The 26,148-nt window shown below is 46.9% G+C and overlaps 6 protein-coding genes across 6 annotated transcripts; 1 reads left to right on the top strand and 5 right to left on the bottom strand.

The window, feature by feature from the left end:
• Window positions 1-419: 419 nt before the first annotated feature.
• LOC100822927 (beta-glucosidase 6) lies at window positions 420-4,960 on the bottom strand. The gene is made up of 10 exons (XM_003561852.4): window positions 4,659-4,960; window positions 3,331-3,397; window positions 2,678-2,736; window positions 2,501-2,576; window positions 2,246-2,317; window positions 2,077-2,164; window positions 1,392-1,987; window positions 1,158-1,292; window positions 951-1,059; window positions 420-817 (listed from the first exon to the last, which is right to left on the bottom strand). The coding sequence occupies exons 1-10, from the start codon at window positions 4,839-4,841 to the stop codon at window positions 643-645; spliced, it is 1,560 nt and encodes a 519-aa protein (XP_003561900.1). The 5' UTR covers window positions 4,842-4,960; the 3' UTR covers window positions 420-642.
• A 4,619-nt stretch (window positions 4,961-9,579) lies between these two features.
• On the top strand, window positions 9,580-13,374 carry LOC100836804 (protein transport protein Sec61 subunit alpha). Its single transcript, XM_010230678.3, has 7 exons — window positions 9,580-9,736; window positions 10,448-10,795; window positions 10,991-11,218; window positions 11,296-11,650; window positions 11,731-11,855; window positions 11,984-12,119; window positions 12,784-13,374. Exons 2-7 carry the CDS (start codon window positions 10,452-10,454, stop codon window positions 13,021-13,023), a joined length of 1,428 nt encoding a protein of 475 aa, XP_010228980.1. The 5' UTR covers window positions 9,580-9,736; window positions 10,448-10,451; the 3' UTR covers window positions 13,024-13,374.
• Window positions 13,119-15,296, bottom strand: LOC100822614 (putative cyclin-dependent kinase F-2). Its single transcript, XM_003561851.2, is given in 2 exon segments — window positions 13,119-13,270; window positions 14,287-15,296. Coding segments are annotated over 2 exon segments (1,059 nt in total). The 3' UTR covers window positions 13,119-13,221.
• A 712-nt stretch (window positions 15,297-16,008) lies between these two features.
• On the bottom strand, window positions 16,009-20,672 carry LOC100821997. The gene is made up of 4 exons (XM_003561849.4): window positions 19,319-20,672; window positions 17,948-18,138; window positions 16,854-17,128; window positions 16,009-16,722 (listed from the first exon to the last, which is right to left on the bottom strand). The coding sequence occupies exons 1-4, from the start codon at window positions 20,221-20,223 to the stop codon at window positions 16,405-16,407; spliced, it is 1,689 nt and encodes a 562-aa protein (XP_003561897.1). The 5' UTR covers window positions 20,224-20,672; the 3' UTR covers window positions 16,009-16,404.
• A 1,867-nt stretch (window positions 20,673-22,539) lies between these two features.
• LOC100821679 (putative cyclin-dependent kinase F-2) lies at window positions 22,540-23,709 on the bottom strand. The gene has a single exon (XM_003561848.1). It carries the CDS (start codon window positions 23,707-23,709, stop codon window positions 22,540-22,542), a length of 1,170 nt encoding a protein of 389 aa, XP_003561896.1.
• Window positions 23,710-25,664: 1,955 nt separating this feature from the next.
• On the bottom strand, window positions 25,665-26,015 carry LOC104582390 (cysteine proteinase inhibitor 8). Its single transcript, XM_010231910.1, has one exon. It carries the CDS (start codon window positions 26,013-26,015, stop codon window positions 25,665-25,667), a length of 351 nt encoding a protein of 116 aa, XP_010230212.1.
• Window positions 26,016-26,148: the final 133 nt, after the last annotated feature.

Genomic DNA, 26,148 nt, shown 5'->3' with positions numbered 1-26,148 from the left:
GGATCCCGTTGCAGTTGCGAGGAGAGTAAGTGGACATGTGTCCGCCCATTGTCCGCCCTTATCACCCAACAACACCCCCGTAATTTATCTCCTAAATTAGTTTTTCTTTTCTTTTATCCTTTATCTTCTCATTTTCACGTTTTCTTCTCATTTTCCTATCTTTTGTTGTGGTGACAAGACGGACAAACAATAGCGCCGGACAATATCCGGAGTCTGACACCCCAAACCTCTTCCAAATTTGGGACCAATTTGGAAGACCTAACCAGACAAAGAGGACAGAATGTCCGTTTGGAAGACGTGGTTGGGGGCTGATTTTGTAAGACAATTCCTTTCCCATGAAATCCTACACCATATAGGGCCTCAGTCCTCGGGGCATGCAACATATGGTAGTATGTGTATCCTGCCATAACACGTTATCATAATCCTGTACAAAGAGACCACGCACCATATTGATTTATTGTTCACAAATTTATTCCTTGTGTGTATACATGTGAAGATATCGTCCAATGATAACATCTAGAAGCTATACACTTCCAGCAAAAACAACATCTAATTCTGAAACCCCCGACGCCGGCACCGTATGGTATAACCTACTGGCAGGAAGAAATCAATGAGCAAACAAGCGCTAGCTTAGCTCGATTATCAACTCGAACTGAGGAGGCTCTTGAACCACTGCACGGAGTTCTTGGGGTATCTCTTGAGATTGTCATTGTAGTCCACGAAGTAGAGCCCGAACCTTGACGAGTATCCGGCCGCCCACTCCCAGTTGTCCAGCAGAGACCACGCGAAGTACCCGCGCACGTCGCACCCGTCCTCCCTGGATTCATCAATCACCACATCAAATTAACCCATGAAACCTCTACGCAAAGCCTACGCTTTTTTTTGCTGCAAATGTATGTAGCCAAATCAGCTCAGGTTCAAAAACGGCATTGTAGTATAGAATATAGTACTTGATGGAAGCAGCTAGGTTGGTGAGGTAGTCGTTGTGGTATTTGATCCTCTTGCTGTCCTTGAGGGCGTCCTTGAGGGAAATGAAGGGGCTGTTGCCGTCATCCATCCCTGCATCATCATCAGCAGGTGCACACTATGTGTGTCACGGCTCTGAACTCCGAGGTAATGAAGCTGTTTGTAAATCCGGATCCATCCTGGTCCCTTACCATTTTCAGTGATGTAGACTGGCGGGCTGTTGTACCTGTCCTTGACGTAGTTCATCAGGCTCCTCATCCCTCTGGGCACGATGTACAGCCATATCGAATTCGCCCTGTCCCCAATCGCTTTCCCGTTCCTGAACGCTGCAAATTGCAAAAAAAAAAAGTAAGAAGAGGGAAAACAAAACCGAAAACAAAATTAGGCATCGAGAGAAGAAGCAGAAGATGAGGGCTAAGGCTCACGCAGGCTGATGGTCCCGGTGTCTGCGAGGGTGTCATTGAACAGCTTCCCAATGATGTTGGTATCATTCTGCCTGGTATAATACGTAGTGTAATGGTTGATCCCCACGAAGTCCAGCGCGCCCTTGACGAGCTCCGCCTCCTCCGGCGTGAACCGCGGCAGCCGTTCCCCGACCCGCTTCCGCATCGTCTCCGGGTAGTCCCCGAAGAAGAAAGGATCCGCGAACCACCCGAGCTGGAACTCCTGCGCCCTCTTGGCCGCCTCCACGTCCACGGCTCTGCTCGTCATCGGCTCGTACCACATCACGTCGAACGCCATCCCCAGCTGCCCCTTCTGCGTCGCCCTGTACTTGTTCCGGTAGATTCTGGAGACGGTGGCGTGGGCGAGGATGAAGTTGTGGGCGACGATGTAGGGCTCGGTGCCGGAGTTGCCCGACTTGCAGTAGAGGTGGAGCAGCACGGAGCAGCGGCCGGGCGCCTGCAGCCCGGCGTCGTAGCCCTGCACGGACACCGTGTGCGGCTCGTTCACCGTGATCCAGTGCTTCACCCGGTCCCCGAACGCCGCGAAGCACGTCTCCGCGTAACCCGCGAAGTCGTCTCTGTAGTGAAAACAAAAGAAGATGGATATTGCTGTGCCGATGGAATTAATTGATTTATGAACGGGTGCTCGATCGATCTGCTCACGTACACTATCTGCCTGTTAAGCCAGCCGTTGTACTTGTCTTCCAGGGCCTGGGGCAGGTCCCAGTGGTACAGGGTCACATATGGCTGGATTCCTGCAAGATTTATTTTCCACCTGTCAGATTCTTTCAGGAGCTCATCAACCCGGACTGGAAATAAGTTCTGCTGCCATTCACCTTTAGCTAGCAGTGCATTGATCAGTTTGTTGTAGTGGTCGATGCCGGCCTGGTTCACTTGACCAACACCATCTGAAGCAATAAAGAACAGTGCAAGGATCGGATGGTTACAACAGGAGACGGCTGAAACCGGTAAGAATTGAAGGAGCCAACTCTCTTGCATATGTCAGGAAATCAAAAGCAGTCGTTCCCTGGCATCATGGGCATGATGCAGGAGAGGGTGTGCTGATTTCAGCTCTCAGAGATTGCACCTACTTGGGAGAATCCTTGCCCACGCAATGGAGAACCGATACGCGTCCATCCCCATGTCTGCCATCAGCTGTATGTCCTCCTAACAGAAGAAAGAAAAGATGGCCGTTTCCAGAGCGTCACAACTCACATTGATCTGTGCACAGCATGCGTAAAGATGGCCGTTGCAACATCGATGGTTACCTCAAAACGGTGGTACTGGTCGACGGCAACATCGGCATTGCTGAAGTCAGTGATCTTTCCTGCACAAGAGAGATCAACCAGACACTCATCCTTACTTAGAGTTCAAGTTTCAAAAAGGTTTCAGCTAATCTTCTGACTGTCTAAATGCAGATGCAAGGGGGTACGTTCAGTCAATTCTTACCCACTATTTCAGGCTAGATATATAATTGGGTAGTTAAACTAAAAACCAGTTAATATGGCTCGATTAGCTTAGCTTAGCTGCCTTGTAGCAGGGAATGTCTTTCTTTAGTTAATTTGAGCTGAGCATATATGTGGTGACTGGTGAGTGCAAAACGGTAGGTGGGATATATACATCTCCGCGCGCATGCACAATGCGTTTTGCGGTCTTGTTTTGCTCCACTACAACGTATCCCAGCTTTAGGAAAAGGAAAGCATTGAACAAACTTGGAACACTTAAAGTAGGAGTGCAGAGGACTGGTTAGTGGCTTAGTGCAGTGGTATGGGTTATGACCCAGTGGCCGATTGCACTTGAGCGCTGGGGAAGTTGAGTCAAGATTGGCCGATTGCCATGATACATAACATAAGCAAGCAGGGGAAATTGAGCATACTTCATACTGGTACGATGGCAGTAGATATTGCGTGTAGATACGTACCAAAGGTGTGCGCGAAGGTGTCCCAGATGGTCTGCCCTCGCCCGTCCGCCTTCACCGCCCCCTCGTACTGCAAAACAAAACAAAACAAAACAGTTCTTCGTCAGATTATCACAGTCACAGCGCGAGAAGCAACACGAATGGGCCTCCGGACGCGACGGCGTCGGTGGGTGGATCTCATTCTCGTCTGAGTAATGCGGTGGCTGGCTGGCCGGACGCGCCGCACGTGAACCCGTTGAGAGTTGGGTCGTTTTCCCACAGACCAATTAAACAGCCAGCTAGGGGCTAGCGCGGTCATAGCCTCACAGGGACTCCGGGCACGGGACTGGAGGTCTGGAGCATGCATGTGCCTGCTCCTTGATCTGTACTATTTCCTCGTAAAGATTGTCATGAACCTGAACTAGACCTTCAAACCCGTAGTACTCTAGTACCCTTCCACGTAGCCCCTGCCTTTTTTGGATGTGCATGAAATGATTTCCATTTCCAGAGGAATGGAATCGGGGAATCAATTTAATGTTGCGCATCTAGCCTATCTAGGTAATTATAAGTAGCTCGTCGGATATTTCTATCAAATTCGATTTTACATTATCTGGAAGAAGAAAAATGGACAGGTGCATCCGTGAATAATGCCACTAAACTGCAGTATATACGTTCTCGATATAGCCGGGCGCATGCATATAAGATCGAGCGATGAGAGGGATGTCCCGTCGGTTTTTAACTCCTTGTGCATGCGATTTTTGCCGTGCACGCCCGTGCACTGCTGTGAAAGTTATGTTTGAGGTGGACGGGAAGAGGATATACAGTAGTAGTGCTAACTGCTAACCAGAGATAGTGAGACAGACGAGAAGAACGATACAACATGGCACCCGTCAAAAGGCAAAAGGCAAACCCAAGGGCACAAGACAGGAATACAACTTTGTTGTAATGGAAAGAAAACATTGAACAAAGCGCTGGCCTTTTTGTCCCGTCTGGACCGCCCCCATCATCATCCCATGGGTCCTCTGCTCCTCTTCGATCGAGCTTTGCTAGCGCCCTTAATCTTTCAACTAGTTAGCTAATGATGTTTGTTCTTCTTTTTAAACAGCAAATGATGTACGTACTAATTGGTCCGAAGCAAATCATCCATCAGGACGCCCTCGATTAACTATGCATGGAGCTAGCATATAATGGCCAAGGATTGGTCAAAGATCACTCATCAAGTATGCAGCGTGCCATGAAGAAGGAGAACCAAGGAATGGTGCCGTGAGTTCCGCCGGCCGAAACCAAGCTTGCCTGATCAGAATCAGAATCAGAAGAAGAAAATACAGAAGGGCCGGCACGAAACTACGAACCTGGTACGCGGCGGAGGCGGTGCCGAAGACGAATCCCTTGGGGAAGCTGCCCCTGGTGAGCCCTGCTCCTCCGCTCGCCGCAATGCATCCCGTCAGAGACGACGCGCCGAGGATGATAAGAAGAAGCGCCAACAACTCCGCCGCGGTAGCGCAGTTGCAGCGCCCCGGCCTCTTTATCCCCATATTTGGAATTGGAGTCAGTGGGAAAGAAAGAAAAAGGAGAGGCGAGGCCGGGGCGTACGTCGTGGTCTGTGGGCTCCGGAGAGCAAGGATAGATAGAGATCACAATGCGTCTATGTATGTGGGTATTTATAATGGCGAGAGAAATGGAGGCATGCACGCCCCCACTTAAACCAATCCAACTGAAGGAACGCAAGGGAACAAAAGTGTGAAGGGGAAGTCACATGTGGAGGAATTTCCTCTTCCTTTCGCACAAATGATTGTTCGAAGCTTGTTGACGAATTGTACTACTGTACTACTCCTACCTGTTAATTAGTCAGGTTGTGCACATGCCATGGCATGCTAGCTAGTTATTGGCTGTCCCTGTTTATTGCAAGATGCATGCAACATCTGCGTAGGAGTAGTATTAAATCTGGAAAATACTAAAATGTTGTCAAAAGCGAGATGTGATTATCGTCGGCAGTCAATTAATCCTCCTCTAAATTGACCATATGGATGGTTGGCGATGCGCATCTTATCTTGATCTTGTTTTGCTTATTGCTGGTTTTGGAGTCGCGTGCCAGTTCGGATGAATGGATGGAGCCAGCAAAAAATATTTTTTTTTGAAAGCAAAGCAATTTCCAGAAGTGTTCTACTACATGCGTGCAGTCTATGCAGACGTTTTGTCCGGGAGGAGGAATGCTTCCCGCTGACAGGATTCAGAAGCTTGGGAGTGAGCGCTTCTTGCTTACAGGGAAGGAAATGTGCGAAGAGAGTGTGGAGGGCGGTTGGGAACCGCGGGAGCAAAAAGGTACGTCAGATTGTGGCCGGGCATGGATGGCCGCATGGGCCATGGGTTTCACCCATGACCATGAGCCAAGATCGTCAAAGTTCTTGTTGAGGACCTTTGTCTGTTTGGGTGTCATGGCATATTGGCATGGAAGTGGCTCTTCGTGTTTACGAGACGATGCGCAGGGCTGCGATGCAACAGCCAAGTACATGCTGTAGTACGTGTTTTCTCACCGCGATACGGTCACGCACGGCCGGCAGGCAAAAGTACAGGACTGCTCGCTTGTCAGCGGTCGAAAGAAGCAACCTCTAAATTTACAACACGAATGATCGCCGATGTCAGTTCGGATTGACACGATGGAGGCAGCAATCTCGAGCAGACTTCTCCGTTCGGAAGGGACTTGCACGTCCCCGTGGACAGGGACAGCTTCCTCTTATTCTTCTTACCGTGTTTCAACAATACGCGCACGCAGTGAAATATTTTAGCTGCACACCGCCGCATGTCGAGATCCTCGTCTTATATCGACCATAAGCTTACTCCCATGAAAAGGGACATGCAGTCGTTTCACCCTATCGTGATCAGTGGTGTCGTGCCGTCGACTACCATGTCTCTTAATTTTTGGTGCATACGGGTCCAGTGTGTTCTTGTTGGTCCTTTCTGCGTAATCTGACGAGAAAACAATTAATGTGCACTCGGAGACAACCTCCACTGCACGGATCATCACGAAATCAAAATCACATATCTTCCATTGGCCTATTGTACATATGCGGCACACCGAGAAATCAACAAATTCTAGATAGAAAGAGTACTTAGGTTGCATCCAAAACATTTAAAAAGTCTGTCATGCCAGCCATGTACGTCCGGAATACAAATCCAGTTCGCTTATTTTACTTATTTCAGAATGGAAGGGGTAATTAATTTAAGCAGGTTACAACCAAAAAACGAAAACTTCCACTGCACGGAGCACATGTGGTCGACGCTCCAAATGCGCTATAGCTCGCTGCATCTCGATCGCTGGCGAACCGCGCGCCTGCTTTGCTCACGTACAGTGCAAGAACGTGAGACTGAATTAACTGCGACTTGACTCAAGTTTAATTTTTCTCCTTCAAATTAATGCCGTAGGTCTCAACTGCATGTTCTTCTTCGTTTGTCTTGCTGCTGCTAGGACGAGTTCAGACGCGTCACACCAATCATAGAACGTATACAGCGGTACAGGGACCAGAGCAATTCCGAGAGACTTACGGGATGCGACGTATACTGTGTGTATCAGTATGGCGCGCATGCATCAATTGGCAGAGTCTTGAGTTGAGTTGCATGTGTACAAGATGTGCGGAGACGGCGACCGGTACGAGGACACACGCGCGTTCTGGCAGTTAATGTTCTTGATCCTCGGCCCACCGACGATTGCGATCCAATTAATTAAGCCCGGCCGTCGATCCGCGTCGTCGGCGACTCGAGATTTGGCAGCCAGTGTGGAATGCTATTCTTCCATTCCGATGGACATGCATCGATCTCTGGTTGGTTCTTCGATTCCACATGTCTCGTCTCTTTTGACTAGTCCGGACCAGTTGATCTGGAGTTTTGGACCAGCTGAAAATACCGGATCGGGCTTCTTGCGACTGTTACATTTTGGCATCCACGGCTCGTTTACGGCATTTGGCACGCAGGTGCCATCTGCCAAGTCCTAGCAGGCATAATAATCAACAGACGCGTGTCCGTTAAAAAAAAAAAATCAACGGACGCGTGACATTTGCAACTCGCCCCCGGCCGTGATGGCAGACCGAGCCGAGCAAGCCCATCTCTCGTGTCAATTTCTGCCCCCCATCGTACGCAGCAAAACACCGAACGGGCTGCAGTTAAGGCCGAAGAGAAAAGGGCCAGGCTGCCCACTTCCCGATTTAACGATCTACTTAGGAAAGCTTAAACAATTGCCTGAGCAATTAATGCAAAAGGAAGCCAACCAATCGGCCCTACAAAATCTCCAAAGACTGTTGAGTAACTAAAGCTAATCCGGGCAACCCTGGCGCGTGCGGTGCTGGCCGTTTTTCTCATGCTATAATTGATCTGCCCACTCATCGCCCGTCTTGGTTGGAGAGAATAGCAAGAACAGCCGGCATAAGGGAATCGGAATTGCTCTCATTTAGTTCTCTATTTTAACTCAAAGTTCTTTCTTTTTCTTTAAAAAATTCCGCCTTCTTTAAAATATCATAAACAGTTCTTGTCGGTTGAACATCCTTTTCAAGGAAATAGAGAATAGCTGAAACATTTAAAGAAGTTTGATTCTTTATCGGATCATAAAAACCTACTTTTTGAAGATCTTTTCCTTCTCTTCGAAATCGAACATCAATTGCAACGATTCGATAGACAGCTTATTGGGATAGATGTAGATAAACAACGTCCCCCCTAGAAACGTATAGGAGGTTTTCTCCTCATACGGCTCGAGAAATGATTCGAATTTCTTTCTATAATAATAGAAATTAGACTATGACGTGCATTAATTTCCTTACAGAAAAAACAAATTACATTTATACTCGATGAAATTTGTACGAACTCCATACGACGGTGCATCGTGGCCACACAGCAAGTGAATAGATGGCAGGCATGCAGTGTCGTACATAAATCGTACAGGTTTTCGTCGGACGTATAGCAGTTCTCTACCGGAATGGAAGGAGTACCACCTCGGGTTGACTCATTCCGGTCCAAGTTCAAGTAGAGTCGAGCCAACCGAGTTTTCAGGTACTCATTGAGCTCGTGATTTTTTTAGATTTTCTTCTTCCAACTCTACTCACCGGCCATATCAAACAACATGGGCTTTTGCAGCTGCGTAATGAGAAAACAGACAATAGAAATATAAGTACTCCTTTCGTATTTGAGGATGGATGGAGTAATTTTTTTTTATTTTTTTGTCATATTATTGGACATTCTCCTATTTCAAGCTTATATGGACCAATGTGCCAAGGCACCCATATTCAAAGAAGTTTCCAATATATGTTTGCTGTTATAAAAGGCGTGGCGGATCTGAAATATCCTATCCATTCAATTGGCTAAATCTAACATTCCACGTCGATTCACTGATATATGTTGCACAGCATGTTTTTATTATAATTACCCACCAATACAATTGACCAATTAATTATGAGAACACAATCAATGAAAAATCGGCCCATTAGTTTCCTATACACGACTAATGGAAAGTTCTCGATCAATTATGGAAAATCAATTAGTTTCATATCATGGAAAGCTTTCAACCAATTATGGAAACCTAACTAATTAAGATCAAACTATATCGCGACTAATGAAAAAACTTTCAATCTGATAGGAAAATCATCAGTTAATTACAAATAAATCTTATCAATTCAAAATTGCTACAATCAATGGATTCGTTTATGTCACCAATAATTTCTGATGTATTATTTGATATATAACTATACATATATATGTACTGATACTAAGGAACGAGTTTACGACGGATCTAAAGATTTCATCCATCCAAATAACTAAATTGACTGCATAGCTTCGTTTGAATGATATACTCCCTCCGTCCTGAATTAACCGATGTGGATTTGTATACACATCAGTTAATTTAGGACGGAGCGAGTATGTTTTACAATATCAATCCCGACATTAAAGTTTAGAAAAGGAAAAGGAAACTCAAAAGATACTCCAAACGTTACTCTATCAGTATCACGTGGAGAAGAAATTCCAAACAGAACTCTATCCTGATAAATAGACCACGTCATCGCCTAACCGTAAAAGCGCGCCTTCTCTCAGAGCCTGTCCCCTTTGCGTCGCGTGACCTGCAGGTTTTCTTGTAGTACTAGCCGTTCCACGTCATTGGAGCCCATCCCAGGCGCCCGTTCCAGATCCGACGGCCGCGACGTGCCCCAACAGCCACGCGATCTCCCCGCGCCACTTTCGGGCCCACCTGCAGCGTCCCGAAGCGGACCAGCGGCCTCGCTGTTCTCTGCTAAACCCGCCCGCTCTTCCTGTCTCCGTACCTCTCGCCTCGTGTTCCACCAGCCCCTCTCAATCTCTGTCTCCGCCTTGGGTCTCCCGGCTGCGTCAACAGCGCCGGCTGCGAGCCTGCGACGCTTCCGCGCTCCTCGGCTCCGGGCTCCCCGTCGGCCAGGTAACGCCGTTTGCTTGCTAGTGCTCCTCGCACTACCTCTCCCATGTCTGGATCTCGACGAGTTTCAGGCTTTCAGATTCATGCGGCGTCTGTTTGATAGGATTGCGATTTCGCGCGGCCCGATTTTGTGTGATCCGTGCGGGTGGTTGAGCACGACATGATGGTACATGCGGTTGGTCCTGCGGTATAGAAGGAGGCGTAGACCATATTCTAGCTTAATTCGTTTGGGATCCAGGCTTTTCTTCTTCGCTGCAGTTGGATGGAAGGATCCAGGCTGACCAATGAGGATAGCTTTGTTTGCTGCTGCTTAGGTCTAGCCAGAGGTTGCTTGTATATGAGGCAGAGGGTATTTTATTTGTTTCGCTCTATGACTATGGTTTAGATTGATGATTATCTCTTTCAATTTCAAATTGATGTTACTGAACACAGAATCCTGTCTGCACGTTTTGAAGGAACACATCTCTGATGATTGATGTTGATCTCCGTTTGTGCTTTATCTTAGATTTAAGCTTCCTGGACCCTGCATATAAGATGTTTTAATTTTGGTAGCTTCGCTTATGTTGGAGTCCAATGGTTGCATCTTACATTTTTATTCATAATCGCTGATTGTTTGTCTTGCTACTATATTCATGGTACCAAGTTGAGGGTTTTGTACTTCAGATTTTGGTTTGCATTGCATAATGTTAATTTATTATGTTTTCTTGAGCACAGGATCATGGCTGGCGGTTTCAGAGTCCTGCATCTTGTCAGGCCCTTTCTAGCTTTCTTACCGGAAGTACAGAGTGCTGATAGGAGAATTCCATTCAGAGAAAAAATCATCTACACCGTCATTGCCCTCTTCATTTTCCTAGTGTGCAGCCAGCTCCCGCTCTATGGTATCCATTCAACTACCGGAGCTGATCCTTTCTACTGGCTGCGTGCTATCCTTGCATCAAACCGTGGTACTGTGATGGAGCTGGGCATTACTCCAATTGTGACATCTGGGATGGTAATGCAACTTCTAGTAGGATCGAAGATCATTGAAGTCGACAACAGCGTGAGAGAGGATCGTGCGCTTCTGTAAGTATTGAAAATTGTACAATCTCATATTTACTGCTGTCTACATGTTGGTCGCCTCTGTTTCCTTAGTCTGATCATTAAAAAGCCTATATAATCTTATCAAGGAATAGCCGCAGAAGTAATTAAAGCTTCCTGACTCTTATTTCCTTTTCCCGGTGATAGTCTTCTGATGCATAGTACCTTTTTCTTACTCAGGAATGGTGCACAGAAGTTGCTTGGTATCCTGATTGCTATTGGGGAAGCTGTGGCATACGTTCTGTCTGGAATGTATGGCAGTGTAGCCCAACTAGGAACAGGGAATGCTATTCTCATTATACTTCAACTGTTTTTTGCTGGCATCATCGTCATCTGTCTTGATGAACTTCTCCAGAAAGGCTATGGTTTGGGTTCTGGCATTTCTCTGTTCATTGCAACCAACATCTGGTAAGTATGCTGAGCTTTATTTCTGTTGTCATATTGTTCTGTGACGATTTGGCTGATGTTAAACTTCTGTCATACAGTGAGAATATCATCTGGAAGGCGTTTAGCCCCACAACCATCAACAGTGGCCGTGGTGCTGAATTTGAAGGAGCCGTTATTGGTTTGTTCCATCTGTTGATTACTAGAACTGACAAAGTCCGTGCCCTACGGGAGGCGTTCTACCGCCAGAATCTTCCAAACGTGACCAACTTACTTGCTACTGTCCTGGTCTTCCTCATTGTTATCTATTTCCAAGGCTTCCGTGTTGTGCTTCCAGTGAGATCTAGGAATGCCCGTGGGCAGCAAGGTTCATATCCAATTAAGCTGTTTTACACATCAAACATGCCCATCATCCTGCACTCGGCACTGATTACCAACCTCTACTTCATATCTCAGGTGGATACTTTGATTCCAGTGCTTTAGTTCTTAATCTTTTTATGTATGTGAAACTGCTAACACTTTTATTGCTATTGCAGCTTCTTTACAAGAAGTTCAGCGGAAATTTCCTGGTTAACCTTCTTGGGAAATGGCAGGAATCTGAGTATTCTGGCCATTCTATTCCTGTTGGCGGTCTTGCTTACTATGTAACCGCTCCGTCAAGGTGAATGGCTAATTTATTTTACTCACTAGCTTAGTTTTTTTTTTACCGTGCATTTGGTTTCTTGTACTCATTCACAACTCACTGTTCTTAATAATAATGCTTATGTGAACATGTTTGAAACCTTGCAGTTTGGCTGATATTGTTGCAAACCCATTCCATGCACTGTTCTATGTAGTCTTCATGCTGTCAGCTTGTGCTCTCTTCTCAAAGACATGGATTGAAGTTTCTGGTTCATCAGCTAGGGATGTTGCTAGGCAGCTCAGGGTAAATGCACCTTTCTCTGCGTATTTTATATTTGTTTATTCTAGTTTCGTATCTTCTCTTTTTGGGGTGGGGGGTTATACCTACTTCCTGCCGGACAAGTGCAAGTCAAGTTCTTCCATCTACTTATTATTCCGGGCTGTGGTTCACTGTAAAGTTGTAATTACCTATTTTGGGTGCCGCATTGCATGACATGGACAAGGTTGGCTTCTAGTCCTTTATGATGTCGGATTGGCATGCCATCTTTTTGATGCAAGATTGTTGCAGCAAATATTTTCACATGGACATTGTCCTTTGAACTTGTTCTTTGGTATGAAAATGCACTGTCTTGACGTATTTTATGACATAAAGTACTACTGAAGAAGCTGCGGCCGATTTTATATTGTTTTACCATCAACATTAATCTCATGAGGTACTTTTTTGCAGCAGTGGGAGGCACATTAGTTTGTATGTATAGTATTTTGCTATTAATATCTGCTCAGAAAACATTTATTCTTTGCCTTTTGAACTTGGAAGTTCGGCCATTTGTTGGGGGCATCCATTGACTAGATGTAGTTAAGCAGGATATTACCTAGAAATGTTATACACTTACCGATATTTGGTATTACATATGAATAATCACTATGCAAGAGCTACCTGTAAACTTCTAGCTTTGGCAATTGAACAGGAACAACAAATGGTGATGCCAGGCCATCGCGAGGCAAGCTTGGAGAGGGAGTTGAACAGATACATCCCCACTGCTGCTGCATTTGGCGGAGTTTGCATTGGCGCACTGACTGTCTTGGCTGATTTCATGGGTGCAATTGGTTCTGGAACTGGTATACTGCTTGCAGTTACCATCATATACCAATATTTTGAGACATTCGAGAAAGAGAAGGCAGGCGAGCTAGGCTTCTTCGGTTTTTAATCGTAGACACTAGTGTCGGTTTATGGGTAGCTGGTACTGTTTTGCTGGGTGTTGAGTCTGTAATTGGAGAGAGTAAAGTCAGTTTAGGTTGAGACTTGTAGCAGAACCTCCGTGCGTTTTCAGGCTAGAATGGTGGCGTGTACACTGGCCAAGTACAGCCATGGCCAATTGATCATCTATCTGGCTTAAGCAGGCTGCTCATGTTTTGACTATGCTAGTAACAGGAGATGTTGCATCAATTTAGTTACTTTTGAACTCAATTGTATATTAGTTTCCATTTGTGTTGCGGCAATCCTGTACTAAACATTCAGATATAATGGGAACAGCAGAGTGCTGCATCTTCTTTTGTCATTTCTCTGTTAAGTAACTTTTTGTTTGACAAAAGGAGCCACATGTCCATTTCGTTAAGGATGTTTTGTGCATCGGGAACAACTGAGTGAGCGCCACTTTCTTCACCCTGGCCAGCCGCAGCTCTCTTCTTCCCTGAGCATCTGCTGCTCTTCTGCACTCTCCCGTTGCTCCCTGCCGCCACCGTCGCTACCTCTGTTTCTTCTTGGTACTTCTTGAGCGTACAAAAGAATTTACGTTCTTGGTACAGTAGGGGACAGACGAGCATGCATGAACAACAGTAATGTTTACTTCCTTTTTGCAGTCAACAGTACAATTGTATGTATACCAATCTACGATGGTCCACAAAATCTGGATAAGGACAATTTACTTTGCAATTCTTGGGCATACGAAAACAAATTGCGTTCTTGGTACAGTATAGGGGACATACGACGAGGATGCATGTAAGAACAACAGTAATATTTATACTTCTTTTTTGCAGTTAACAGTACAATTGTATGTATACCATCTACCATGTTCCACAAAATCTAGAACGAGGACAACCTCTGCAATTCTACATTCGATGCAGAGAGTTACATTACATCGTTTACAGTTCAAAGGACATGGAGATCTTCTAGCACTAATTTACACATGGTTCCTATTAAGCAAAACTAAACTCGCTAAGCTTTGTTCCACAACGCCAGTGGAATTCGCACTATGTTCTTCTTGTTCTTCAGTGCCGCCGCCGGTGGGATGTTGTTGATCTGCGCCTTCGTCCACATCGCCAGTGAAACCCTTAGTACGTTCTTCTTGGTCTTCTTGGATATCGCCCGTGGGATGTTCCATTTGATCAGCAGCACGTTCTTCATCTTTGGGGGCGCCTTCTTCGCTGGTGTGGCCGGCGCGACGTTCTTGATCGGCTGCACAGTAGGCGGCGCGAACCATGGGAGCTTGAGCGCCGCGGCTGCCGTGAGCCTCTTGTCGGGGTTGCATGTGAGAAGCCCTTCCAAGACCTGGAAACCTTCATCGGACAGCATCTCTTCGGAGAAGAAATCGTCCAGGTTCTTCTTGTGCTGCCGCCCTTCCCGTTCTTCGAGTTGGAGCAGAAGTTGCGCCATGGCGGCCCGCGGCAGCGATGCGAACTCCGGCCACGTCTTCTCGTCCAGCGACCCCAGCACGCGGAAGATGTCCAGCAGCTGCCCGGTCTCGTCCCGGCCTTCCTTGAACAGAGTTTCGCCGGTGATGAGTTCCGCCATGACGCACCCCAGCGACCACGTGTCCACGCGTGCGTCGTAGTCCGGCTTCCCCAGCAGCATCTCGGGCGCCATGTAGGGAAGCGTGCCGGCCTCGGTGTACAGCGGCTGGGTCGTGAGGGACATGGCGAGCCCAAGATCGCACATCTTGACTATCTTTCCGTCTTCCCCGACGAGGATGTTTGCCGGCTTGATGTCGCGGTGGACGATGCCGCGCTCGTGCATCTTCTCGGCGCCGCTCAGGAGCTGCCACATGAAGGACCGGACCGTGGACTCCGGGAGCCGCGGGCTCTGGTGCAGGAACGCGTGGAGGCTTGGCCCGACGTACTCCATAGCGAGGCAGAGGTTCTTGGTCGGAAGGTCGCGCACGAGGCCGTGAGAAGCGACGACGTACCGGTTTCCGGCGCTGGCTGCCTCCAGGAAGCGGGCCTCGTGCAGAAGCTCGTTGGCGGCGGCGACGGCAGGCTCCCCGTTGATCACGTCGCGAGAGCGGAGTACCTTGATGGCGAGGATCTTGCCCGTGGCGCGGTGGCGCGCCTTGAAGACGAAGCCGAAGCTGCCCTCGCCGAGGCAGCACATCTTGTCGTAGTCGGCGGTGCTGCCAATGCGGAGGCGTCGCCTCTTGCAGCAGCTGGTAGCTGATCCTCCTTGGACGCCGTCGAGGTCGGCGGCAGGTCGCTTGCAGAGGGCCATGGCGAATTGGCGAGGTGGTTCTGGATGGAGGAGAGTAGAGACGACGGTGGAGGGGGGGACCGTTGTCTCGATGAGGTGATGAACTGAGATGAACCCTAGCTTGGGCGCATATGTAGAGGGAGGGATTGATGGGCAGAAAGAAGCAAGCAAGGGTACATGTACATTACGGATTTGAAAGCGAGCTGCTGCCGTCAATGTAACGCGGTAGTTAGTTTTTTTTTTGCTTGCGCCTTGCGTTTCCGTTTCCTGGCGTCGCACTGGAATTATGGAAAATTGGAAAGGAAGTCGACCCCGATTCGATCTCGGTCGGACTCCAGCAGCTATGGCGGTGCATCCGTCACCTTCTCTTGCATCCCGATGCTGCTACGCCGCCGCTGCCCGCGTGGATCAGCACTGTAAACATCTGCGCTTATTACCAGCACTGTAACTGCCATGATTTATCTTTCTCTCTGTCAGAAACTTGGCATGTTCATGACCTACACAACAGAGTCCAGAACAGAGGACTACAGTAACAGAATAAACACACACTGTAAGAATATGGACTGATTACAAAGCACACATTAAAGGTCAGTACTGCATCGATCACTGATGTATTTCTACTTCACTGAGTTCGCATGAATCTGGACTGGCAACACTGAGACAGTCTAGAAGACGCATGCAGCAGTGTCACAACAAATCCATCGGAGGAAGTCTTCATTTGATCATCTACATATATCATCATGGGAAATTTATAGTATCTTTACTCATTATGAACATAGGAGTACACAAATCAAACCTGATAAGTAGAAGGAACCAATGTACAAGTAGTTCAGAAACCTGAAATATATAGTACTCCCTCCGTCCCAAAATAAGTGACGTGGATTTGTATCGACTCAGGACATACAACGAGATCAAACTTCGCACTTGGACCAAAACAAACAATGTTTTTGAAAGAAACAAGCAACGTCATTGTGCAGGTTCTACCAACGACAAACACTGAGTTGCAGCAAGTTTTATGTACCGTATCAGCAGACGAATATGGAGGAACAGAAAATGGGAGTTGGAACATCTTCATTCGAAGTTCCAGGCATATATTTTTTGCAATCTCACAACTTTTATCTAGCTGCTATCATGGTGAATCATCTGCTGCAACTGCAAGTCTCTTCCGAGAAGGTTCAGCACAGGATGGCTCAACATTAGCTCGTTTGATGCCTCTGCCTACAGCGCCTAGGTCAGTTACACTACTCCCAGCACTTTCTGTTGTTGAAGATGTAGGCATGACTGGGGAGTCAAAGCTGTTGTTTAATCCGGCCATATGTGAAGAAGTCAATGATGCAGCCCTTGACACAGCACTGTCAACATTCTGCTCTGCCTGTGGGGCAACCCTCTTCATAATCTCAACTGCGGCACAACTTGGGGTTGACATTGCTTGCTCCACGTCTTCAAGCTGAATCAAAACAATTCAGAAATGTCATTGTTCCATATAAGCATGGAAAAATCTTTTCATTGTTCATGCGTACATCACTAGGTTTATTAGGAAAACAAAGTTGACGCCATTAATAAAATCAGTTTATTTACCTTCTTCTCAAGTTTAGCCAATAAGCGAGTAAGCAGTATCTCATATTCTTGAATGGATTTTGAGCTTCTTTCAGCAGCAGATGCACTTTTTCCCGGAGCAGAGACGCTACGCCCCATAATGTTGCCTCGGATCTTCTCAACTATTGTTTTTGCAATATTCAACATTTTCCAGGCCAGGTTCAAATCAGAATCCTCTTCATCACCTGCCATCTCACCATGAGCCTTGTCACCATAACCTTTCCTATCTTCCTGAGCTATGACATTTGAGTTTTGCCCTAATCAATGACTGTGTCAGTATGTATCAAAGAAGAAAGAAAGCACATAACATCAACTATTGTAATGTTGGACTATTCATGAAAAGAGAAACAGCAAAAAGACGCTGAAAGCAATAAGATGCATACAAATGCATATTTAAATGAACCAATTTAATCAGTATCATACGATCATCATTAGTATTGGTGCATCTAAAAGCAAATTAGTTAGAATTCTTTTTTTGAAGGCAAATTAGTTAGAATTCTGATAGGAAATGTAAGGCAATAAAATATTCACATAGTCACATTATTGGACAGCTTTTGTAATGCATAATCATTAAAAGAGGAACTTCTATGTTGTAAGGAATCGAATGAAACCAGGGCATTGTAGATCGTTATCTATTTATTTTGGCATTGCCATTCGACCATTTTGAGTGTAGATATAAGAAAGGCAACAATAAATATATAACCTAGATAGCAAATAGCTGACATATGCCACTCCCTCAAAATATGGCTGAAAAACACTTTTACTCCTTTCTGCGACATTATCTGTTATAAATTAAAAATGAAATGCATGTTAAGAAAATTAACAAAACCACTTGATTAGAACGCCCCCTTATCGAATGATGGTAAGAATTCAAGGAATAAGTCCAAACAATAAACATTTCGAAGTTTCAAAGGAGACTATTGCTTTGCAAATGCAGAAGTGCGTTACTGTTTAGCAGTTTATTATGTATACACCTTAGCAGGTATGAGCAGGTATGACTTATGAGCAGCTTGTAATCTGCAGAATATTTTTAATTATTTAGATCTCATTTCACAGGTAAAGGAATAAAGATATACCTTCTTCAGTATCACCTTCCTCCAAAGATGGGGCACCGTCAACATCGCCGTCAGAGGTCTTTGAGTTTCCAGCAAAAGTTTTGCTGGTTGTACGCTTCGCCGACTCTTCCCAAGCTTTGTGTAGCAAGGCACATCCATATATGACATACGTGGTAAGACACTGCGGAGCATGTTCACCATAATGTGCAGCCCTAGGTGACCACGAAAACATAACTTTGTCATTGTATATTTGGTAAAGTTAGAACTTAAGTGCATGTACATGAAAGGAAATGTAATGAATAATCAGAACTAACCACCCAATCGTTCTACCGACCATTTCGCTGACATATACTCCCTCCATCCCATATTAAGTGACTCAAATTTGTCCAAATATGGATGTATCTATACCCAAAAAGCGTCTAGATACATGTAATATTATGTCACTTAATATGGGACGGAGGGAGTATATGGCTCAAACTAGTAACTATGTCCAATGTTTAACGCCTTTCATAACAAACTCTCATAACTGCTTCACAGATTGTGAAGTACAGTGGTGCTATAGCATATACTCCAATTAATAAACTGCACTGACATAAAATATTTGCAAGTACTATACAGTATTGGAGAGGCCTCGATGAATTTCATAATTAAACAGGACGACACCTAACCGTGTACTAATTGCATTTGATTTGATGCTCTTGGCTTTTCAGACACCATAACAAGAGTTTTTTTATCAAGTAACACTAGGGCGAACTGGGCTCATTAATTAATCCCTCACAAACCAATAAACTTCATAGCGCTCGCTGGCGCCAATAAACACAAGAAACCTAACATGGTAAATGTTTGGTAACACCACCCTAGGGCATCTCAACCCTACCAAACTCATGTCCCAGACTTCAAAAGTCCGAGGCTCAAAGCAACAAAGGAGAAATGAAAACGCAGTTAACGTTAAAAAAAAATCATTGAACTAGTTAGAAGCATTCTATTTGCCCGTAATTTATCCACGCACTGAACTTGATGCGATGCTCAGATGGAAGACTGGCGCCACCTTTTCATCCGATGCACGTTCGCCCTATTACTCTGGCAAAGATCGAATTGCCTATCTAAGCTTCTCTCTTTGGATTTCTGTGGGAAACAACTTTAACACTTAATCTGCACGCCATTCTGTGGCGATAACATCCCCATGGATTCCTATCCCTCTGTTTTTTCATCATTGTTTGGCGCATTTGGAAGGCTCGAAATGCAAAGGTCTTCTCAAATGAGGACATCCCCGTGACAACATCATTAACCATCCATTATCGGCGACCTCATGATGACTCAAAAAAAATAATCCATCCACACACACTTGACCGTGGCTGGGCTAGGAGTGGCGTTCAGGAGAAGAGCTCTAACCTGATCTCGAGGGCGTGGCTGAGGCAGTCAATAGCGTTGACAAAATCCCGCTGCCTGATGGCCTTGCGCCCCTTTAAGAAGAGCTCATGCGCCTGCTCTAGTGTTTCCGCCACCACCACCTCCTTCTCCTCCTCCTCATTATAGTTGGGCAACGGTGGGTAGTGGTACTCGCGTCGAGGTGTCGGGAGTGCATGGCCTAAGCTGACGATTGGAACCAAAATGTTGCAGGAGAATTCATGGTCGCACACCTTCTTCACCCGGTCTGACTGGAGATCGATTACAAAGATGCCAGCAGTGGTGCTCATAAAAATGGTATTCGCTTCCTCAGCGAATCCGATTGGTCCCATTATGATCCGGTCTGGGAGCAAACGGCCAAGGCTGTAGATCTTCCGGCGCAACACCCACACCCATTTTTCATGACCGTCGTCACTCATCTTAGTCACCTCCATTGACCAAAGGTTGAGAACCCAATTGTCGTCTTCGGCCATTCCCAGTCCACCGTTCTCCGCCACCATGAGGATCATTATATTATTGCTTAGGTAACCCGGGTGGTGCGCATGAGGTGGGTCGATCATAGTTAGGCTGTGTGTGGACATGTCGTACTCGAGGATGCATCCGACTTCGGTGAGGAAGTAGAGTGTAGAGCTCCCTACCAGCACACTGGACCAAGCGGAGTCGGAGCAGATGCGGTGGAGGGAGGTGAGCTCAACCCACGCGCCAGTCTCCGAGGAGTAGACGCACGCCCATGTGATCGGCTCGTCGCCGTCCCTCTCGGGAAATAGGACGACCACGCGGAAGGGACCTCCGTGGCAGTCGCGGTGGTCGCACCCGTCGGCCGCGCAGACCACGGCCGAGTTGGAGTAGCGGTGCTCGTACTCCGCAGGCACCGGCACGACCCATTCCATGCCCGTGAGGGGCTCCCAGACAAGGAACTCCCCCTGGCGTCATGGCTCGTGGAGCAGAAGAGGACGCGGCCGTGGCGGCAGTCGCGCGGCGACCAGGAGCGGCGGTCGGGGACTGGGGGGAGAAGGCGGAGGTGGGGAAGAAGGCGAGGGCGTCCTCGTCGACCGAGTCCCCGTCCTTATCGAGGAGGAACCCCAGCAGCATTGGGGTTGCACGGCGGAGCGCGCGCAGGCGGCGGAGGAGGAAGGTGGGGTGGGAGATGAGGCCGCGCCAGAGCTTGCAGACGAGGGAGGCGCTTGAGAAGCACCAGGGGTCATCGGACGGAGGCGGAAGAGGATCTCGTCGATGAGCTCGTCCGGGAGCGCCGCCATCGCCATGCCTCGTGATCTCGGCGGGGATCCCCGCCGCGGCCCGTGGGGTGGGGATTGGGGAAGTGCGGCGTACTTGGGTCGTTCGGAGTTTAATTGTTGGTCTTATCATTTCCCATTTCTCCAAGGGTATTACCGTCATTTCTAATTCTTGAGCTATTTCTCAGAAAATTGGAGTATGTCTGTAAGCTATTCTCAGAGTCATGCCTGGATTTCTGGTTGACTATTTCCAAAAAAAGAATACTTAATAAATTGTGGATTAGTTAAAAGAAAGCCCACATGAATGAAGCATAAATTTCGTCAAGAAATGCACGAAATGCACACCCTCACCGTGTCGACGGCCAACAAACACTGTATCCCAGGATCGACGGCCAACACAGAACGGTTCCAACTCTTGGTTTCCGACGTCACAAACTGCTGATGCATGGAGATACTATTTCTAATCTGTGATTTCTCTCACAAAATACATTCACAAAAGACTGACTAACAGCTGTATCTCTTTCATTTGTTAAAAGAAGGGCCTGAAATGGCCGAGATTGTGATGCTTCTTTCTTTCACAAATATTCTTCTGATTAATGGGATGTAGCTCTATTGTAATCCCCAAAGGGAAACAAATTACAAATACAGCCTGAATCTGCCTCTTCACACTCTCTAAAGCTCATCCTTCTTCCTCCAGGGCCACTTTCTCATCATCCCCTTTCTTGTTTACAGATGTTCCAGCCTCATCACCACCTCTTTTTGCTTAGTCCCGGAATCTAGTAGAAACAAGGAAGATACAATGTCACTTGTATCAGAAAAGCAAATAGAGGATTGGGGCAGCTGCTACCAATTCACAGAGTATGATTGGTCGAATCTCTGATGCCACAGTTTGCTCTGACCAAAAATTGCTACTGCTCCTGCCTATTTGACTGTAGTATAAAACTAAATCACCACACATGTAACGACAATGTCACTGAGGTCAAGCCATCAAGGTATGTGAATGCATGATTAACTACCTCATGATATAATCAGTTCAAGCTATGCTAACATGTCTCTCAGGACTGCACGTACTGTTGACAGTTTTCAGTTCAGATCCTTGTTGGTGTTCAGTTATAGCTTGAAATGATGCTTATACCGTGCTGCCAATACATCTTATGAATAACTTAAGACCGTAACATTTGGAAATTCAGAATCCATTTCTTTTATGATTATTTTGTAGTACTACTGTTTTGACCTTTTTTGTGCTTCTCCCTGAGTAAGGAATGAGGATATTAAACCTATTGTGGATTGTGAATATATTTTCAACATTTCTTAATTATATGTTCTCTTCATTCCATAAAGTTAATTCCATAACAACGAGTAACACTAACCAACCAGCCCCAATTTCACCATTTTTCCCTTTTAGCCACTATACTTGTTGAGTGCTCAAAATAAATATGCAAGGAAGTCAATGTCGACGCAGACGCCGCCCTGCAATGGCAATCAGGAGCGATTCTATGGAGGAGATGCATGGAAGAACCACCATTTATATAGAAGCCTTCTCCGGGCATTCACCCTGTCACCCCCTGCTGTTACAGGTTTACAGCTTGGACTTGACTACGTAGGCTGTATATCATGTACTACTTCAAGTTCTACTTTCATGTTCTGTTTGATTAATTGCAACGAAGATATAATTTTTTATGACAGAAAGTAACAATTAATAACATCTCCAATCTAACAAATTCCCCCCTTTATCCATGGTACTTGTTAACTGCACAAAGAACATACAGTATATGTAATAGAAAAAGTGAATATCTCCACATATATACTCGTATTAAGTAAGAACAATTTACAGCAGTACAATTCGACGAAGGACATCTTCTGCTAGCATTTACATTGTGAAGAAGATACTTATCCAACCTAACATTACAATGTTCAAAATCTGGAACAGCTCTGCAATTCTACATGCACTATGTTCTACAGTTGGAAGAATTACACCGACTGGCCCTTCTTCCACATCGCCAGGGGAATTCGCAGCACATTCTTCTTCTTGATTGCCGTCCGTGGCTGTGGGATGGTTGCCGGCTTCTTGATCCGCAGCACGTTCTTCTTCTTCGCCGGTGTCGCCGGCGGGATGATCTCGATCGGCTGCACTACAGGAGGCGCGAACCATGGGAGCTCGAGCGCTGCGGCCGCCGTGAGGCGCTCGTCGGGGTTGCAAGCAAGAAGGCCTTCCAGGACCTGGAACCCGTCCTCGGACAGCATCTCTTGCGTGAACAGCTGCCCCAGCCCTGTCCTGTGCTGCCGCCCTTCTTCTTCTTCTTCGAGTCGGAACAGAAGCTGCGGCATCTCGGCGTGCGGCAGGGACGTGAACCCCGGCCACGTCTTCTCGTCCGGCAACCCCAGCACGCGGAAAATGTCCAGCAGCTGCCCGTCCTCGTCCCTGCCGTCGCCGAACAGAGTCTCGCCGGTGATGAGCTCCGCCATGACGCACCCCAGCGACCACGTGTCCACTCGCGCGTCGTAGTCCGGCTTCCCCAGCAGCATCTCGGGCGCCATGGACGGCAGCGTGCCGGCCTCGGTGTACGGCGGCTCGGTCTTCAAGGACATGGCCAGCCCGAGGTCGCAGATCTTGGCGATCCTGCCGTCGTCCCCGAGGAGGACGTTCTCCGGCTTGATGTCGCGGTGGACGATGCCGCGCTTGTGCATCTTGTCGGCGCCGGTCAGGAGCTGCAGCATCAAGGACCGCACGAAGGACTCCAGGAGCGGCGGGCCACCGCGCCTCTTGAGCAGGAAAGCGTGGAGGCTCGGGCCGCCGACGAACTCCATGGCGAGGCAGAGGCTGCTGGTGGGAGTGTCGCGCAGGAGGCCATGGGAGGCGACGACGTGAGGGTTCCCGTGGCAAGCTGCCTCCAGGAAGCGGGCCTCGCGCAGAACGTCGGCGGGTTCCCCGTCGATCTCGTCGGGAGGGAGGGGGAACTTGATGGCCACGGTCTCGCCGGTGACGCGGTGGCGCGCCTTGATGACGGCGCCAAAGCCGCCCTTGCCGGGGCAGCCCGTCTCCTCGTAGTCGGCGGTGCTGCCGATGCGGAAGCGCCGCCTCTTGCAGCAGGTTTCGTCGTCGGCGGCAGCAGGTGCAGGTCGCTTGCTGCAGGACGCCATCGCTCTCGCTCGAGATCGAGGAGGGGATCAGGAGGATGAATTGATGAACAGAGGATCTGCGTGCACATTCCGCGATATAAACAGGACGAGAGGCGGTGGCGGCGTCGACGGAGCTAGTACGTCGATCCCCGGGGTGAACTCGGACACGGTTTCAAGTCTCCGATGGAGGCGGCGCTGCCGTAAGTCCAACGAGGTTCCGAATCATGGTAGCCTGTTTCCGTATTCGAAGCCGAATCTAAGCAAGATTTGGAGTTGCACACTTGCACTTGCTAATACAAGGATCCCTTGGCGAACTCGGACACAGGTTTCAAATCCCCGATGGAGGCGCTGCCGTAAATTAAATCCAACGCAAACTCGCTGCTGCCAAACTTGGAGACGGGGTTGAACTGCTGCTGCTACGTTTCGACGACACTGCTAGCTCTCGTGTTATCGCTCTAGCTGGGTTTAGATCGTTGGCACATGCCATATCATCTTGATAAAATAACCTGGATATATAAACCTAAACACAACGCTTATTAGCAGTCAAAAACAAAAAAACCCACAACGCTCTAGTTGGACAGCAAAGTACAGGTTCGTGCTAGAGAAGACACACCTTCAACTTTTGCTCTCTGCAACATTTTTTTCTTCTAAAAGTTATACAACGAGCTATCTTCTTGTTCCGTTCATATCAAACCAATACTAACGGGTAGTTATATCTTAATTGCCTGATTTTTAGGCGAAAATGATTGAATCTAAGTTGACGAATCAAAACCATTGGATAGTATTTAGATCTCATTTTATCCATCTTTTTTCATCATCCGTTTCGAATCTTAAAATACAAATTATATCCAATGGCTGGGGAATCTAACTCATGTCTAAGTAAAAATCAGCCAACTTAGATATAGCAAATAAAACAAATTGCTGATTCAATTAAATTAGGCAACATGTGACGTTAGGAATACATCCAGCGGGAAAATGCAGAAAATAGTAATCTTTGAGCTTCAAGAGGTAATGTCTTTGCAAAGTGAATCCGTCATCCTCTCCACCTCAACCAGTACATGTGACATTTTTTGTGATCCATTCGTGTGCACATGCATTGGATCCATTGGCTCCTTCGGTGACTGCCAAATGTCAACAGGGTATCTAACCTGTGGGAGACGGGTATCCTCTCTGCACCTCAAAATCCCCCCTTGGGTTTCTTGTCCAGGTTTTTTTCCCTAAGCAACCAACAAGCTCTAAAACTCTCAAAATCCCCTTCCTCAAAAACACTCGTACGAGAAGTGTTTTTGATTGATACAAAACGGAGGTGTTTTATAGTGAAACGTAAGAATAATCTCCTGGAATCCCTGCCTGCCAAACAGCTCATTTGGGTTAAGTGTTTTTTTTTATTTGAGGGAGATAAAACTATAAAAACAATAGAAAAACACTAGTGCCAAACAAATCCTAAATCATCTGACTAGTTTTAGCGTGCTCTTCGGGGGTGTGACGCCGGCAGATTTTAGGAGGTCACTCTTCTTCGTGACGATGACGGTCGATTCAATCGCCAATGTGACACAACTGCCGAATTTCAGTGGCGGAGCTAGGATTTTCTAGAGTTGAGTGAGTTATACTTGCTATGCTGCACGACCCTATGATATATGAAAGTTCACAAAAAACATAACAAGAGCATGAATTGTTCTACGTAACGATGTCACTTCACATAATTTAGTTACACAACAATACAATAAGAAAGTACAATTTATTTGTGTTAAAAAGGAGTGGAAAATATGTTTCATCATGTAGTATAATACATTTGTGTCAAGCAGTTCAATGTATGAACACAAATTTTCTCCATTTTGAAATTCAAGTGTAGACCAAATGCTTATTTTGAAGTTCAAACATTTTTTGTATTATTTATTTTAATCGAAAGGACATAACTGCCATCCTTGGGCCTAGTTTATTGCATGCAAAATATACATCCAGAGTGGTATCCAGCTTTAGTTTGCTAGGGCGAAGGAGATGAGCTTGCGTGGGTTGCCTTCGATCAACTCCGCATCATACCTACCGGTCTTGCCGTCTCCGTTCAATGCAATGATGACAAAGTGATACTTCACGCTTGTTGACAAATCCTGCCTCTCGCCGCTAAACACCTTGTTGAACTTGAGCCCGTCGTGCGCCTGCTTGACGTGCTCCGTCACTGCCCACCCGCCGAGGTTCTGGTAGAACGGTCTGTCGATTTCCTCTCCGTCGATCTTCTGCCAAGGCTGCTGAGCGGACGTGGTAACGGGATAAACCACGGCGACGATGGTGACAATGGCGAGGAGGAGGAGGCGGATGGAGGTCCTCATGTTGCCGATGGTTTCGATGGATGTAGTTTTGCAGCTCTGAGATGAATCAATCAAGGATGTCGGTGCTAACGTTTACGATGGAGCAGGTTGCAGGTGTCATGGGTGTCTAAATATATATAGGTAGGCGGAGATG

The sequence above is a fragment of the Brachypodium distachyon genome, chromosome 1 (assembly GCF_000005505.3).
Source record: "Brachypodium distachyon strain Bd21 chromosome 1, Brachypodium_distachyon_v3.0, whole genome shotgun sequence".
Taxonomy (NCBI): domain Eukaryota; kingdom Viridiplantae; phylum Streptophyta; class Magnoliopsida; order Poales; family Poaceae; genus Brachypodium; species Brachypodium distachyon.
Note: the sequence above shows the minus strand (reverse complement) of the source record. Positions and strands in the feature narration are given on the sequence as shown.